Source organism: Mus pahari, chromosome 2 (genome assembly GCF_900095145.1).
Source record: "Mus pahari chromosome 2, PAHARI_EIJ_v1.1, whole genome shotgun sequence".
Lineage (NCBI taxonomy): Eukaryota > Metazoa > Chordata > Mammalia > Rodentia > Muridae > Mus > Mus pahari.
The window spans coordinates 59709487-59726387 of record NC_034591.1 but is presented as its reverse complement, the minus strand read 5'-3'; the positions used below and the strand labels follow the sequence as shown (position 1 = coordinate 59726387).

At 41.8% G+C, this 16901-nt stretch overlaps 1 protein-coding gene across 1 annotated transcript in view; it reads right to left on the bottom strand.

The window, feature by feature from the left end:
* The window catches only part of Agk (acylglycerol kinase), a 76615-nt gene extending 61536 nt beyond the window's left edge, over positions 1-15079 (bottom strand). The window contains exons 1-2 of the mRNA XM_021190579.2: positions 15008-15079; positions 10824-10930 (exon numbers count right to left, since the gene is read on the bottom strand). Coding sequence (XP_021046238.1) covers positions 10824-10924 — 101 coding nt within the window. The 5' untranslated portion in view covers positions 10925-10930; positions 15008-15079. The remainder of the gene's footprint in view (positions 1-10823; positions 10931-15007) is intronic.
* Positions 15080-16901: the final 1822 nt, after the last annotated feature.

The window sequence follows — 16901 nt, the reverse complement described above, 5'->3', positions numbered from 1 at the left end:
CCCCTGAGCGCCTGGAAAATGACTAACTGACCTAGTTTGAGGTAACCTCTGGCCTGTGGCCATGCACACTGTTAGAAAGTGACTCGAGGGGCTGGAGCACTGACTGCTCTTCCAGAGGTACCGAGTTTGATTCCCAGCAACTACATGGTGGCTCACAACCATCTGTAATGGGATCTGATGCCCTCTTCTCATGTGTCTGAGGACAGTGACGGTGTACTCACATACATAAAATAAAAATAAAAATAAAAATAAAGAAAGAAGTGACTGGAGGCTTAGCACTAGAACTGAAACACCCTGTTTCTCGGCCTGCCGTAGCTTCTGCTGATACTCCTGTCACTTTCTAGATATTTTCAGCAGTAACAGAGTCCTGTCCACTGCTCATCAGTCACCCACTTCACACTTTCTCCCTGCACTGGTACTGGAGTGCTATTATAGTCTTTCTTCTGCAAGTGGGCTTAGGGAAAAGCCCATAAATCTTTCCCAACCTCTGAATAATTCAGTAGTATTTATCAGGCAACAAATGACCTCTTCCCAAGACAGAGGCCTCAACTCTACCACTCCAAAGGCTGTTCCAAGCAGCTTGATCGGTTCACACTCCGAAATAAGGAATTCCCAAACCACCTTTCCCCAATATTCTCAGCTCAGTCACTTTTCCACACGTGTACAGAACAAGCTATTACTCGGGAATGCTTCAAGGAACTCTTGGTTTCTCAGGTTTTTTCCTTATGCCTGCTCCCCATCCAGCTCAGAATAGGAAATGATTTAACAAAAGATGCTATCCTTGAGGGGTCTGTCTCATGACTAGCCTGTCCTGTGAGCCTGCTCTATAGAACTTTTCATTAGCCAGAAGAGGCTTCTGCAGTCTCTGTCCCCCACTACACACACACACACACACACACACACACACACACACACAAGTCTGTACACTGAGAAATGGAAAGGACTATCTGCAAGACTTTTCTTTCCTTAGAATATGAAATTATTCTTTTCCTTTTTTTTTTTTTCTAGACCCAAGTCCACACTAGAAACCAATGTTTCTTCCTAGCCCACCATTCTGATAGTCATGGAAGCACAAATAATCAGACCGAATTCTCTATATTCTGTATAGGGGTCCATCTCTGACTGGTGGCTACATTTCTGTGTAGGTCTATGTGTTATACCACCATTAGAGAATGTTTCACCTACCATTAGAGAGCATCCATTGTCCTCTAGCTTTGTGTGTGTGTGCGTGTGTGTAATATTTCTACTCCTAATTCATTTTTAATATTTATTTGTGTACGTATGTTTGTGTGGTGCATTTGCCATAGCATATATGTAGAGGTCAGAGGACAACTTTTGGGAGTCAGTTCTCTCACATGTACATTTTTCTATCCATTCATTTTTATCCATTTAAACACCTTATTCCAGATTTCTTTTTCCATACAAATGTCACTCTGCCACTCTATTAGGCAACCAAACACTAGTTCTCTAGGTCCCAATGACCATCCTTATATATTGGCAAATGTCATAAAAGTACATATATACTGAGTCTCAGGTATAAGCAAGGTAACCAAATCTAGAGAAGAAATGAAAAAAATTACTCAGAGATTATGGATTATGAAGGTAATCAAGAACATAGAGGCTGAGAGAAAATCTCCCTTCTCTTGCAACCTGATAATTCTCTGTTAAAAAAAAAAATCCCACATGAGATGGTACACAATATAGGTTCAAAGCCCCTTGACAGATCTGGACAACCTCTGACCTGAAAACACTAAGTTCATAGCTACTAATACTGGTGCTCTGAAACATGACACAGTTGAAGTGCTGGTTACTGCTAAGGAAGGGCTACTCTCAAGATCAGCTGCAATTACCTTCTGTTCAGGCCTTGGAACAAGTAAAACCACTAACATAAAAATTTCCTCAATTATGTGAAGCCAAAAAGACAAAATATAACTTAAATATACCTCCTGCCTTCCATCTTAGCTCTCCCACTTAGATACAGCAAAGTACAGATATAGATTTTTTTTTTTAAGGAAGGAATCTGTTTTCCACATAATCTAACAAAAGGAGTTGAAAAGAAATGGAATATAATTAAACTTCATTGTATTTAAAAGTTAAAAAAAAAAAAAGGTTCCCTCATTCCCTATCACATCTGGGTTGACAAGCATGTTATTTAATTGCCCACAAATGAGCTTCTTTAAATAGAACCCATTAAACCCCAATTTCAGCATCAGCCTGTGCATGGGGTGGGGGATGGGGTGATGCAAAATGAACTTAGAAATGACTAAAAAGCAAAACAAATGGCTTTATCAAAATTTCAACAAGATCTGAAACAAAGAGAAGCTGCGAGGGGTAAACTCCCTAGCTTCAGCACTGGCAAGGCAACTGGACAGGGGAGGAAGCCAGCACCTGAACAATGGCCTACAGAGTCAGAGGCTCTCGGAGCTGATATCAGGGTAAAGCATGCGCTTTCAGACATCCAGAGACACTCGGACCCAAAGCCCAAGACACTCCTGAAACCATAATCTCCACCAAAGGAAGAAATCCGAGTCTAGTCAAGTGTGGCTCATGCATAATTTATACCTGGCAGCTAACACATTCCCTTTGCCTATCCTGTCAGGGTCTCAAACTCAGTGTGCCTAAAATAGAATATAATACCTCTTCCTCAAACCAATTCTCCTTGGTGACTTTCTTCTTTCTGCATCACCAATTATACCAGTCTTGAAGCCACAAAATGATTTCTCCTCTGCCTCAGCCAAATACCCAGTCAATCACCTTGCAATAACAACAGCTAGTGTCTGCAGAGAGCTAAATTTAAGCACAGTATAAGACAGCTGACCCACACCTCCTCATTCAGTCCTTGCAACTCACCTGCCAAACACATATAATTATCCCTCATGTGGGACGAGGAGCCGAGGCTCAGAGTTAAGTGGTTTAAGTGACTGACAAGGCCACGAAGCCGACAGGTAGCAAACCTGAATCCTGGAAGCCTCATGACTGCAGTGCTGTGCCACTCCTAGTACCCAGCTCCATATCTGCCCTTTGCTCTCCTTTCCTCATGCTACCTCTATTTCAGGCCTTTAATAGCTCTGCAGTTAACTTCTAAAATGTACCCTGCACAGGAAGCTAGGCTAAACCTCTAAAATGCTACCTTGTTCACAATATTCTTCTCCCTTAAGATCTTTACTGCTGCTCAGACACGGGTATCTTATATGTAAACCCTCCTACAACCTGGCTTTTCCACAGGCCATTGAAAACATGCAACTCTACTCACATTCTTTACCAGTCTCTACTAAGTCTTCAAGCCCAACTAAAATGACATCTTTTTAAGATTTCCCTCATAAGGGGAAAAACAAAAGATGTGTCGTTTCTGTCAATGTTCTTTGTACCAAGTTCTAGTCTAAGAAAAATCTGTATGATAACTCACAGAGAAGGGTACTATTACTGTCTACTTCCTCCAGTTTATAGGCAGAGAATGTAATATGGACAGGAGAAGTTACCCAAGGCTCCACTACTTATGGTGGTTTAAAAGAGAATGGCCCCTAAAGGCTCATATTTGAATGGTTGGTTCCAAGTTTTTGAACTGTCTAGGAAAGATTAGGAGATGTGGCCTCATTGGAGGAGATGTGTCACTGAGGGTGGACTTTGAAGTTTCAAAAAGCCTATGTCATTGCTAGCCTCTCCCCACTACCCCCTCCACCTCTCTCTCCTCTTTCAAACAGATATAAGCTCTCAGCTATTTCTCCAGTGCTATGTGTGCCTGGGCTGCCTTGGTCATGGTGCCTCTTCACAGCATAGATCAGCAACTGAGACACTGCTGATAAATATGAAGTTCAATTTCATATTGCCAGGCTCTACCTTAACTATGTTACTGTAGGGGGCCTCTGAGAAGTGACTCTTCTTTCTCAATAGCTTGGCAATTGCACCCAAATCCTCTGGTCACTCACCTACAACAACAGTGTGATATGCTCTCACTGTCCCTAGTTCTTCACCTGCATGTAGCTATGAATCTCATGCCATCATGCTACTATGAAACTAATAAGTGTATCATCAAATTATTTGGTAAAATAAACAATGTCATAAATACCAAGAGCTGGGAATCAGACCCAGCAACACTGATTGATAGCTATTATCATTAAGGTCTCGATACAATTGAATGAGCACAGAGCCCAGGACCATGGCTACAGTATCATTTGCTCTACAAGCTTAACAAGGGACTTAATGTGAATGAGATTTTAAAAATCTTCAGGAAAAGATAGCAGGGATTCTAGCCAACTTGAGATGGTAGACAGTCTCTTGAGAAGGGAGATTTGGGTCACAGGCAAGGGTCAGTAGTAGAACTACTACCAGGAGTCTGGAGCCAGAGGCATAAACTGAAAATTGGGGCCAAAAAGAAGCAGGATTAGAGCCACCATTACTGAGCCAAAGTGGTTAGTTGAAAAGTGGTACCAAAGCTCCATGACCAAAACAGTGAGACAGACCAAAGGCAGAATAAGCTAGGACAAGGTCTCCAGTGATTACAGACAATGACTTCCAGGCAGATCCTCCAGGGTTCAGGTCCATCTTCATGTTCTTAATGGCTTGGACCTTACTGTTCTAAAGTTAATGCTGAATGTAACTTAAAGTTTATTTTATGTTTATCTTATGCATATGTGTAAGTACCTATGCCATGTATATTCATAGTACCCAGAGGCCAGAAGAAAGTATCAGCTCCTCCTGGAGAGACTATGTGAGTGCTGGAAAACAATCTCAGGTCCTCTGCAAGAGCAGCCAGTACTCGGAACCACAGAGCATCTCTTCAGCCCCTACAGTAGACGTTTTCAAATTGTCTCATTACATATGGAAGGAGAAACAGAAAAGGGTTCAGATCTTCTTCAATCATCTGGCAGGTCTTTTGTCTTCCTGCCCTACTGGCTATCCCGTGTCACATTGCCCAGATACCAGCAGCACTTTGTTTTAACTCTCCAAGGACTAAGTAGTTATTACATCAAATTACTCAGAGTATTTACTGAATGCATGTCTAGAATGCACTAAGCTAGACCTCTGCAGTGATCTTATCATCTTTCAATGACCCAATGAGATAGAACTAAGCCCATTCCACAGTTGAAGAAGGTAAAGCTTCAAGAGCCCAAGGTCACACCACTAGGATGTCTTACTGCTATTTGACTCCAGTGACAACTTTCACACCACACTGTTTCCTTTCTTCTGCTACTTTTTAATCAGCAGGCTCTTTGCTACTAAAAGGCTGGAAAAGTAGGAAAGGCTATTGCAGGTAAACCGCTGACATGATGAACAGGCAGCCTGGAACATAATCTTCCCTGGGGATCCCAGAAGGCTCGGTAAGAGCGGCTGGAGAGGAATGAGCAATACTTAAACTCTCTTTACTCTCAGCACACGGGGTCATTTCCTCCTCTTCAATTGCTCTCCCAGAGCTGCGCTGAGAGCCATTCCTGCTGCTCCTGCCAACTACAGCAGCCTTCAGCAGGAAAATTATATAGGAGAAATCTTAAAAAAATAAAAATGAATTTCTTCTTTGAAACTTGGGAGAAGGGAGAAAATAAATGGAACTCTCAAGAGAGAAGAAATCCATAAATACTATGAACAATAAAAAAAAGCCTACAAATATGTGATGTCAAAAGATTAATAAAAGGAGGTAATAAAAATTGGACAGATAAATTAAAATTAAGGCAGATCTGCTGTGAATGCCCTCTCACCTCTTCTATTTACATGGAGTGTCAAGAGAAGATAAATGTCTAAAGAAACACAACGTTCCCAGAATATCTCTCTCTTACCTCTGAACAGCCATGTGGTTGGGGATCACTTACAAAACACGTCAAATAAGTTTGCAGTCTGTAAGACACCAGCATGAAAGACAAAGAAGACAAAAGGACAGCCCAAGGTAACTACAAAAGATCAAAGACAGCCAGCCGAATGTAGCAGGTAAAGGTTGAAAAGTACTCACTTAGTTAAGATGACTTGGTCAAAGGCCTGCTCAATCAAACAATGGACTATAAACCAAACTCCACTAACCTGAGTCTAAAATGGCAGAAAAGGTCAAGAGGAAAACATTAAAAGCTGGTACAAATGAAAAGACAGGGAGGGCAGTAAACAAACAGAATTGTCTATTTAGAGAAGACATGTTTAAGTTTGGAATGATTTTGATCAACAAGGAAAAAGCTGAAGATTAAGGACACAAATGAAGGTGCAGATGGCAAGGGTCAGGTACAAAGGAGAAGTCACTGGGAAGCAGGAAGGCTGCCTCATTCACTGAAGGAAAGAACACAAAAGTGTCTGTGTGTGAATAACTGGCCTGTAGTTTTTAATTTTCTCTTTAAAATGAGAGCTAAGGTTGTCTGAGTATAGAGAAGGCAGAAATTTACCAGAAATTCATGAATATTTCAGGATACATTTGTGAGCAATGGAAGAGGAAGCTGCCTATAGATGGAGTACACTACTTGTTTAGAATTTGACAGCCTGGACATGAGTTCAGAAGGGGCCAGCGCAGTGGCTACTCTGCTGCTTAGTGTCATCCTTTCATCCTCCTCAATAAACACATGTGCATTGAGTCCTTCTATGTGCAGGGGCTTCGGGATATTGCCATGCAATACAAAGGCTATATAGTATTATGATAGGAGAAGACACAAGCAGAGCAAACCATCACAATAGCAATATGTGTTTTTTTGTGTGTAGGCATGCACATGTGTGCGTGAGCGTGCGTGTGTCGGTGTACTCACCTGTGTAGGTACTCACAGAGGAGAGAGGCTGATGCTGGGTGTCTTCCTCTATCATTCTATACCTTCTTTTCTGGTGACAGGGTCTCTCAGAGAACCTGGAACTCACAGTTTTGACTGGGTTGGATACCAGTCAGCCCAGGGATTGTCCTGTCTCTACAACTCCAAAGGTACACACTGCCAGATCTAACTTGTATGTGGGTGCTGAGGTTCCCAAATCAGTTCCTCACGTTTGCATAGCAAGCACTTTAGCCACTGAGCCACCTCACTGGCCCCACAACAATGAGTATTCTATAGAGAAAGAGTTCATAGCATCATGGAGAAAATGCAGGAAGACTGCCTAATCTAGATTAGAGAGGGAAGATCTCTTTGAAAGGACAGTACTTGAGACTTGGAGAAACTTCAGTTGCCCAGAAAAGAATGCCATATGCAAAGCCCTCCCAGGGATTCTGAAACACAATAATTACATCACTTAAGAAGACTTGCAAGCCATATGCTAAAATGTAAGATATAGCAAGGTTACCATATATGCAGATGAGGACAAGTTCAAGCATGTTGATGAGAATTTGGGATTTCAGGCTAAAAGCAACAGCAGCCTTCACTTGCAAAACAACAGCATGGCAATGATGTACAAAACAGAACAGTCAAAAAACTGGGAAGCTAGTAGTAATCCACACAGGAAGAGAGGGCAGTGTGGATGAAGATAGGGACAGTGGGGACAAACAAAAGAAACACAACACAGGAGGAGACTAAAACCATTTAAATCCATGCACAGGGCATGAGAAACGTGGGTAAGGAAGAACAGATGATGTCCAAATATCTAGGAAAGTAAAATACATAGTGAGTATGTCCACTAACTGAGGAGCAGATTGAGCAGGAGGACTTTTGTTTTTAGGATGCTGAGTCAGAGATACCGGTGAAGTACCCTAAGATAAGTACTTGTATTGTTTTTTTCTATTGCTGTGATAAAACATCACGACAGATGCATTTTCTAGAAGGAACAGTTAATCTGGGCTAATGCTTCCAGAGATTGAGGGTCCACAATGGCATAACAAAGGCACAGTAGTGAAGAAGGAAGCTGGGGCTCATACCTGACCCACAAGAAGGAAGCACAGGGAACAAACAATAAATGCTGTGAGTCTTTTAAACCTCAAAATCCACCCTTCATGGCAGACTTCCTCCAGCAAGGCCACACCTCCCAAACAGTACCACCAACTGAGGATCAAGTGTTCAAATGCCACAAAACAATGGCACTCAAGACTATCTCCTTCAAGCCAACAGCACTTGAACTTACACTTAGGTCTAGAGCTCAGAAGAGGTCTTTATAGAGATGAACAAAAACCTGGGACTGGACAGAAAAAAAGTATGTACAACTGAGATCATTCAGGGAGAGCATGACAACATGAGACGAGGGCCTCGGGCAGAGAACTCTTTCCTCATGCTTGAAGAAAGGGAAGGAAGGGGTCACAGAGGACAAGAAGGAGAGAGGCAAAGAGAGACAGAGGGCAGGAGAAGTTTAAGTTTGAAAGGCAGGAATCGGAGGAAATGTTTCCAGCTGTGTTAAGGGGAAGACACAAGAGACTACAAGGCCAGGCAGTACAAGTAGAAGGGGAATTGAGTCAGAGAAAGTATGGAAGAAAAATAAGATACAAGTGCCAAGCAAGTGATGGCACATACCTATAATGCCAGCACTTGGGAGGCTGAGGCAGGAAGATACTAGGTCCATAGCCAGCCTGGGCTACATAGCAAGGCACCATCAAATTAAAGGTTGAGGGAGAAAGAAAGGAAGGGGAAAGGAGGAGGAGAAAGAAAGAAAATCCATCTAAAATGAATTGTAAAGAAGAAAGTTAGCTGTCTTTACAGATGACATAGCTTTTATATAGAACATCAGAACGGTTTCACCCAAACACATAGAAAAAAATGTTAGGACCAGTGGGAGTGGGTGGGTAGGGGAGCAGGGGCGGGGGTGGGGTATAGGGAACTTTCGGGATAGCATTTGAAATGTAAATAAAGAAAATAATAATAAATAAATAAAAAAAAAAAAAAAAGAAAAAAACAACCTCATCAAAGCTAGACCAGAAAAAAAAGAAGGATTAACAAAGTAAGCTGCATTTCCATGCACTAATTGAACAACACATAAAAGAAATTAAGAAATCAACCATACAAGAAAATCAAAACGAGTAAATATTTAGAAATAAATTTAGGTAAGATAAGAGATGTGTTCATGGGCTGGTGAGATGGCTCAGTGGGTAAGAGCACCCGACTGCTCTTCTGAAGGTCCGGAGTTCAAATCCCAGCAACCACATGGTGGCTCACAACCATCCGTAACAAGATCTGATGCCCTCTTCTGGAGTGTCTGAAGACAGCTACAGTGTACTTACATATAATTAATAAATAAATCTTTAAAAAAAAAAAAAAAGAGATGTGCTCATTAAAAACCACCAAACAAGACATCTTGTGTTCATGGACTGGAAGACAATACTGTTAAAAATGGCCACAAAACAAAGCAATCTAACAGTTCCATGTAATTCCTATCAAAATCCCAATGGCACTTTTTGCAGAAATAGGAAAAAGCCATCTCAGAATTGATAAGAAATCTCAAATACCCTGGATGGCCAAAATAATCTAGAAAAAGAACAAAGTTGGAAGAGTCTTCCTAATTTTACAACTTCTTATACCACTATAGTTATCAAAATAATGTGTTCTGGCCTAGAGATACACAGGCCACTGGGACAGGACAGACAGCCGAGATGTAAAGCTCCATCGTATATGGTCAAAATACCTTCAACAAAGCCCAGAGACCATATAGCAGAGAAAGAATCCCTTTCTATAACACTGCCAGTCCACATACACACATGCAAAACAGTGAGGCTGTACCTTTGTGTTATACCACATACAAAAACAAACATAAAGGCTGCTTCAAACCCCATTCAGAGTGAGGACTTTTCAGGCTGGAGAACTAAAGGGCCTTTTAAAGAGTCTAAGACTTTAGGGAGTATCAGAAGACCTCTGGAAACATACTGAAAAAGGAGCACGTAAGCTCTCTGGATCTTCACCCAGCAGGGGCTAGAGAGTCTCCACATTGGCACCAGTGGGCCTTAGAGGCCCTGCAAACACAACATAGGCTCCCCTGGGGGCCCAGGGTAGAAGGAAGGGAAGGTTTGTTAATATTCTTCCTTCCCTTACATGTGCTAAGCTGTGTGTACATAGGTTATAAGGATGTGGTACTTAGCTCTGAGGATACTTAGCAAGGACAGAACCACACAGCTACAATCAGACTGCACACTACAGTGTTAAATATGTTCTGTGAGCAGTAAACTGAGAATGCTCATAAAAATATCAAGTATGGATCACTATTCTAATACAATTCCTAACTCTTCCTTGCTCAGCCAAGCAATACTGAATATATCTGTATTTCTGTGTTAGTACACGTAAGAGGTAGCACTTGGTCGGTTAAAGATTACAATTATTTTGGTTATCTTAAATTTTTATACAAATTTCTGCTCATTTACATCTTACCATATAAAGGCAGAATGGAAGATGTGGCACTTTATTCTCTAACCATGTGTGAAGACCGATATAACACGATTACACTGAATTCTTTACTCAAACACAAAGGATGCTAATCTGTGATCTCATTTAAATTAATTCAGTCTAATGAAATAGACGAAGATAGTCACAGGAGATGGAGAAAGCAGAGCCAGTACATATTCAGCAACGAGGGGATGGCAGATAGAGACCATAGTAAGAAAAACTAGGAAGTGATCCCAAGAGATGCGTACAATACAACTTCAGCTTACTGCTTACTTCTCAGAGGACTTTATTTTGTCTAAACTGGTCTCAAGTTCTTCAATTACAAATAGAGTGAGTAAAACTTGCTGTCCTTCCAACCTCACCAACTATATGCATTAATGTGTGAATGTTACAGCTAATGCTTCCTATAGTCAATTACATAGGACAGGCTACAAGAAGCTTCTGCCTTTGCTTTGTATTTGAATAGCTTTGTTTAATCACCATATTTTATAAAGAAGTGCAGCTGAACAAGATTTCAACCCTGGCCCTACAGATCCTTCTATAGTGGGATGCGGATGGCGTCGGGCTGTCAGTACTTACCAGTGCTTTCCGTAGAGCCAGTGACCTCCCCATGTCAGCAAACAGAGCCCAGCTGTAGTTTTCTTCCAGTGATTTCGAAGCGTTTTAAAGACTGCAGTCATCTTCTCCTATAGATTTAATAGGCGGAAAAAGAAAACAAAGTTATCCAAGATAATCAGAGAGCATCCTACAATCCTCCTCTAAGGTTCCCCTCCCCTCCCTTTTCCTTTCTTGTTTTCTCTTTGCTACTTCTGCCCTGGTTCTTCTCATCCTTTCCTGTCTGGTCACCACCAGCATCTTCTGATCCACTCACCAATCTCTGCTTCCGTCTTCTTCATAGATCTCTACCTTGGCTCTCCTTCTTCCGTATCCACCCACCTTCCCCTCTCCATATGAGAAGGAAGGAGGGCAGAAAGGAGGGAATAAATATCCAGGCTTCCCCTGATGTTTGTCTTCTTACTGTCCCACTATACCATTGTTGAGTATTTGTCTATTACATATAAGGAACCCAAAATACCAGCAACAGCTTATTAAAACGGAAGAAAATACCAGGTCTTCAATATGAAAACCAGTGGAGAACATGCTTAAAAAAAAACAATGCATGTGGCTCAGTTAAGAAAAAAATACTCAATTTACTAATCAAAGGCATGCAAATTACAAAGAGCTATTATTATTCACATATAAAATTAAGTTTTAAATTATCATATTCACTGATGACAAAATACAAGACAGATGCGCATACCTACTCCTCCTGTAAGGAAGATAAATTAGTTCTTCATGAAAAAAATAAAATGGTGTAATATGTTTATTCTGTTTTTGTATGGCACCATTTGATGATATTTATATTTATTAATGTTACTCAGCTTATCTGACTAGAGTAAGGTCCACTGAATGCAGGGCTGTGGTCACTACTAGAACCCATACATCAAGTAAGACCTGGCACATAATAGCTATCCCAAAACATATATTAAGTGGGTGAGACATGTAGTAATTCATTTTTTTAATTAAGAATTTTCACAGATATAGAAAAAACAACCAAAATACAATGTTAAATAAAATTAGTAGAGTAAAAGGCATTTATAACTAGTGTTACCCCAATTACATCAAAGAGTACCACCAATCAAAATACCAATAAATAAAAGCAGAACTTTTACATAATATCCTCTAAGTTGTAGGGTGCTAAATGACATCTTACAATTGTTATATATACACACAATGCTAAGTTTTCTAAAATAAAGACAAATTATTATCTAAACAGATAAAAATTATTTCTTTCTTTAACTTCCTTTGGTAAAAATCCATCTCCTAGGAAGAAAAAGCCACACTGCAGACATCAATGAAGCCATCCAGGCTGATACAAAAGAAAAAGAAAATTCCCAAAGGTCCACATAATTACTGACCTCTCTCATCTGACCCTAATCACTTATTCATTCAAGAGGTCTTTAATAGACATACCTACTCTATGTTAAGGGCTAGGGCAGGGAAGATAAGTCCCACTCTCAAATGCTCAGAAATCTTAAATCCCTAACTGCAATACAACCATACAGGCAAAGCTGCAACACCGTAAGATACACGTTGGGGAATGAGAACAGGATCTACCTACCCTGAGTTCAGAAAAATGGGCCTAACTGGGATGGACCTGAAGGAGCCAGAGTCCTGCAGATCAGAAGTCAGAGTAAAGGAGTTAGGTATATTCTATGGCCTGAACTTGAAAGTAGCTGCCCTAATTCCCACTGAAATGGTATTAGTACTTAGAAATAATGGGGTCCTAAGGATGCTGTTCTTATAAATGGGATTAGCACCCCTCTAAGAAGAGACACCAGCCAGATGGTGTCACATCCCTTTCATCCCCAAACCATCTGAAAACACAGCAATGAGACAGCCATTTGTGAACTAGGAAGAGGGTACCATGCCCAGTGCCAACCATCGTGGGTTCATACTTCTAGTCTGCACATTGTGAGAAATGATTTGTGTTATTTAAGCCATCCCAGTTATAACAACCTGAACTAATAAGTATGCGAAGGCAGTGTGTGTGTATACTGAAAAACACAGGTAAGTAGTAGACTGAAGAAGTCATTTCTCTTCTCACCCATTACTAAAACTAAGAATCTTATAACAAAAGACATATTAACAAGGAAAAAGCATATACATCTATTCAATGTGAGTTTTCATGGCACACAACCTTCAGAAATAAATCTCTCTGTGTGTGGTCAATTTGATGAAGAGCAGAAAGTTCTACAGAAACATGACTGAACAAGGTGCTATGACTTAAAGACCAGCAAGGTCTGTTTGTTCGGGTTCTTCTGTGTCCCTTCATCTTAAGAAATAAAAGTACTATTTCCTACACACATCAGACAGGTACCTCTAACATGAGAGCCTTATACAGGAAGTCTCCTTCAGGTTAGAACAGCAACAACTTCCTGCTTCTACTGTTTCCTCAACTGCCAATGTACGATTTGGGGATGACCATGCCCTAAACACCATTGATAGACTATATATACAGGACAGCGTCTACAACAGTGGCTCCCAGCCCTTAGTGTCCTTATTAAACCTTATTTAAAAATGCACAAAATTTGTTGTAAATATATATTCTTGGTCATTATCTCCCTTCCCCCAAAGCTTACTTCATTCCTGAACAGAGTAGTCATATGATTTTTAGATAGCAGTTAACACTACCATAATTGCAATGGAGGTTGCAAATACACCAGACATTAAAAATCAATAGTTTTAAGATGAACGATGGCGTCAGGGGAAGGGGGAGATTTGAAAAGGCTTTGAATCCACACTAAGGCCTTTGGATGTTATGTTTAAAACAATGAAAAAAAACTTGAGATTTTTTTTTTTTTAGCAGATGAATAACATAATCATATTTGAGGTGCAGAATATAAAACAGACTGCCAGAACCTGAAAGTAAATCTAAAGGGAGCCATTCGAGGGGTGACTGCCATAAATTCTAGACAAGTGTCAACAAATGATTTGGAGGTCTTTATGAAATAGAAATGGGCAGGGCTTGATGACCAACTGATTGCAAGAGGTGAAGGACGAGGAAACGAGCTAGGTTTTGTGCTTCGGCAACGGATTGTTAAGTGATTTCAAGGCTTTGAATCTATATTGTAGGTTTGTGGGGAAACAGTGTGCAGTTAAGGAGACTCTAGACTGTTCCACCTGCTAGGGACATTCAAATGAAGACAAGCAGGTCTGGACTTAGCCTTTTGGAAATAGGAGAAATTGAACACAGGGTACAGAATTGGGATTCACGCCTGTGAAGGTAATGCATGAGGGCGGCTAACGTCACCCAAGTAGAGAGGGGCATGGAACGAATATCGACGACACTGAGTGGACTATCTTTTTACAAAGCCACGCTCACCCTGTCTTAAATGATTTCTATATTATTAAAAGATGAGGGAAATATGCAGGCAGCCTAGTGTGCAAAGAGGACTGGCCCAGGTGCCTAAGGAAATCCTAGCTTTGTCCTTTACAGATGGTGAGGCCCTGGTTAAGTCAATTAACATTTTCACTAGAGAAAAAGGGAAACACCATCAATTTATGCAGTGAAGGAGTTGTGAATAAAATCTGTACGTTTTTACGTATTTGTCTTCACAACATGTACTACATTCAGTGTATATTTCCTTCTCAGTAGCCAGAATTTTCATTCTCACTAATATCAGTTAAAAATCTCAAAGTTTATGCCTAAATTAACGTTTGCCTTCCAAGCGGGCTTTCCCCAAACCCATAAACTCCCAAATTCTGACCCTCTTCCGCCAAGGAAGGTAAGGGGTTTTCTCACTAAAGAGCTCCTTGGAGCACGTTCTAGACATCCACATCTGCAGAACCTAATAAAATGAATGAACCGACCCACCCTTTAGGGGTCAAATATTACTGGCCCCGGTTTTTTGTTGTTGTTGTTGTTCCGGAGTACCCCACAGCCCAAGGTGTGAAGTAACTGGGGGGAGGGAGGTCACAGGTTAGGGACTGCTCTGGGACTCGAACCGGCACACCTGACTCGCAGAGACAACGGGCGTGCACGCCACGCTGGTCCGGCCCAATCTCCCCTCCTCCCGTCCCGCCGCAGCCAGCAGCCGCGTGGCCGATCCCCGGACGCCAGGCGGGTTCCCCGGACGCCCCGCTCAGCGCAGCCACCAACGGCTGCGCCCCACACCCCGACAACACACACCCAGGGGCCCTCGCTCGCTCCCCGAACTCACCGCTGCCCGCCGCCCAGCGCCCGGCCTTTCCTGTGTGCTCTCACAAAACTCTCCCTCTCTTTTCAGGGAAACCGCTCCCCCGGCTCTCGGGTTCCGACGCGGAGCTGCGCGAGCCAGGCGGGGCGAGCCCTCCTCCCGCGACCCGAGGATGGGCTCGCAGCAGCCACCGCCCTCCCTTCCCTTCCTCTCACTTGACTTGTTCATTCAATCTTTGTTCATTCAATCTTTCATCTATCCATCTCTCGCCAGCCAGTCGTTTCTGGGAAGTTCACAATATATAATAAGACCAGTTTTACGATTTGGAACTAAGTCAGAAAGTAATTAAACGGCTAAGGCAATTTTAGATAGTGGTAAACGAAACAAAACGAAATAAAACAAAACCCGGCGATAGGGCGGGAGGTGAGGAGGCACTGTGTTAAATTAACCAGCGGAAGTTTGAGCTCCAGAGAGCTGGAAGAAGAGGATCAGATTGGATGCACGGAAGAGCAGGGTGGGGCTGGGGGTGGTGGGATCAGCCACAAAATCACAGAACCCTTAGACCTGTGTGCTGGAGGCAGAAAGAGCTATGGAAAACGGGAGCCATGGAGCAGGAGAGTCCACAGAGGTGTTGGACACCAGAAAAATGTGTCTTGTTAAAATATAAAGATCGCTGGGCTGAAGATGAAGGGCAGGTGCAGGGAAGCTTCCTGTTAACTGCCTTGGACCAAGGCAGTTAAAAAAAAAACACTTTTTATCTTGCCACCTTTCACTGCCAGGAAGATGTCAACAAAACAAAACAGATTTTGTTGCAAAGAGGACTCTTAGAAGTCTGCCTTGAGGGCACGACAGGGCCATTGCTGTCTTAAATGGGAACAGTTTTTCAGTGGCAACATCTTCAAATGGGAATTCACCTGAGATGTCCCAAGATTGGACCCACTAATATTTGATCTCTAGAGACTCACATCTTCCACAAGATATACAAGCAATTAAAGGTTTCTGGGCCAGAGGGGCTGAGGAGTGTTGAGAGGGACAAGAATTTCTTCAATGGTGTTGCCTCCTCTAAGTTGCTCATGTTCCTATAGGCAATCCCTCACTCGTGCTGCCATACGTAACCCCAATCAAATTCATGGATTCACAAATCTAGACTTTAGTGGAATCATTTCTTCGGGGTCTGTCCCTGTCACTATCTGGAGAGAATAGACATTTATTTGCTGCTATCTCCCTAGGGAACAGGAAATAAATTTATTCTGAGCCAAGTATGAATGGCCATGGTTTTGGAACACAGATTCAAGTTGCCCTGAATGACATGTTCCACCGTGAAAGAGGTTAGTTGAACATTTATGAATCAGAAAATAAAATATAGCCATGAATCCATTTAAGATGTCAAGTAGGCAGGGACCAGCAACGCAGAGACATCTCTTCCATAGGTTTTAGATGCCACGTGATGGATGACCTTCTTAGATTTGGGTTGGTGGAAGTCTACAGTTAGATCATTCCTAAAGTTTTACTTAGTAGTCACAAAGATGGGTTAGGTAAAGAGCTTGGTGGTAAATAGCGACTACAGACAAGAGAGGAGAAATTTGGCTATCCGTCTGTGACATTCCATCTCCCCACTGTCATGAAGTTCTGATCAGTCTACTGGTCTGCAGACTCTTGAATAGCAGTGTATCTTTTTTTCCACACAACCCTAGTCCACAGACAACAAACTGAGGACAGCTTTGGGCCCACATCAGCATTAGCATGATTTATTTATCAAAACGGTCTTTATCTGCCGTGCATTTAACTCCGCCTACATTGCCGTCAATATAAAATCAAAATCCTTCACCCCTCGTTTTTGTCACCTGCTTAAATGTTATTGTTCTTTGTTGCGAGCGCCATCTAAGCCAGAGTTCTAATTTGAGCTTTCTCCTGATGG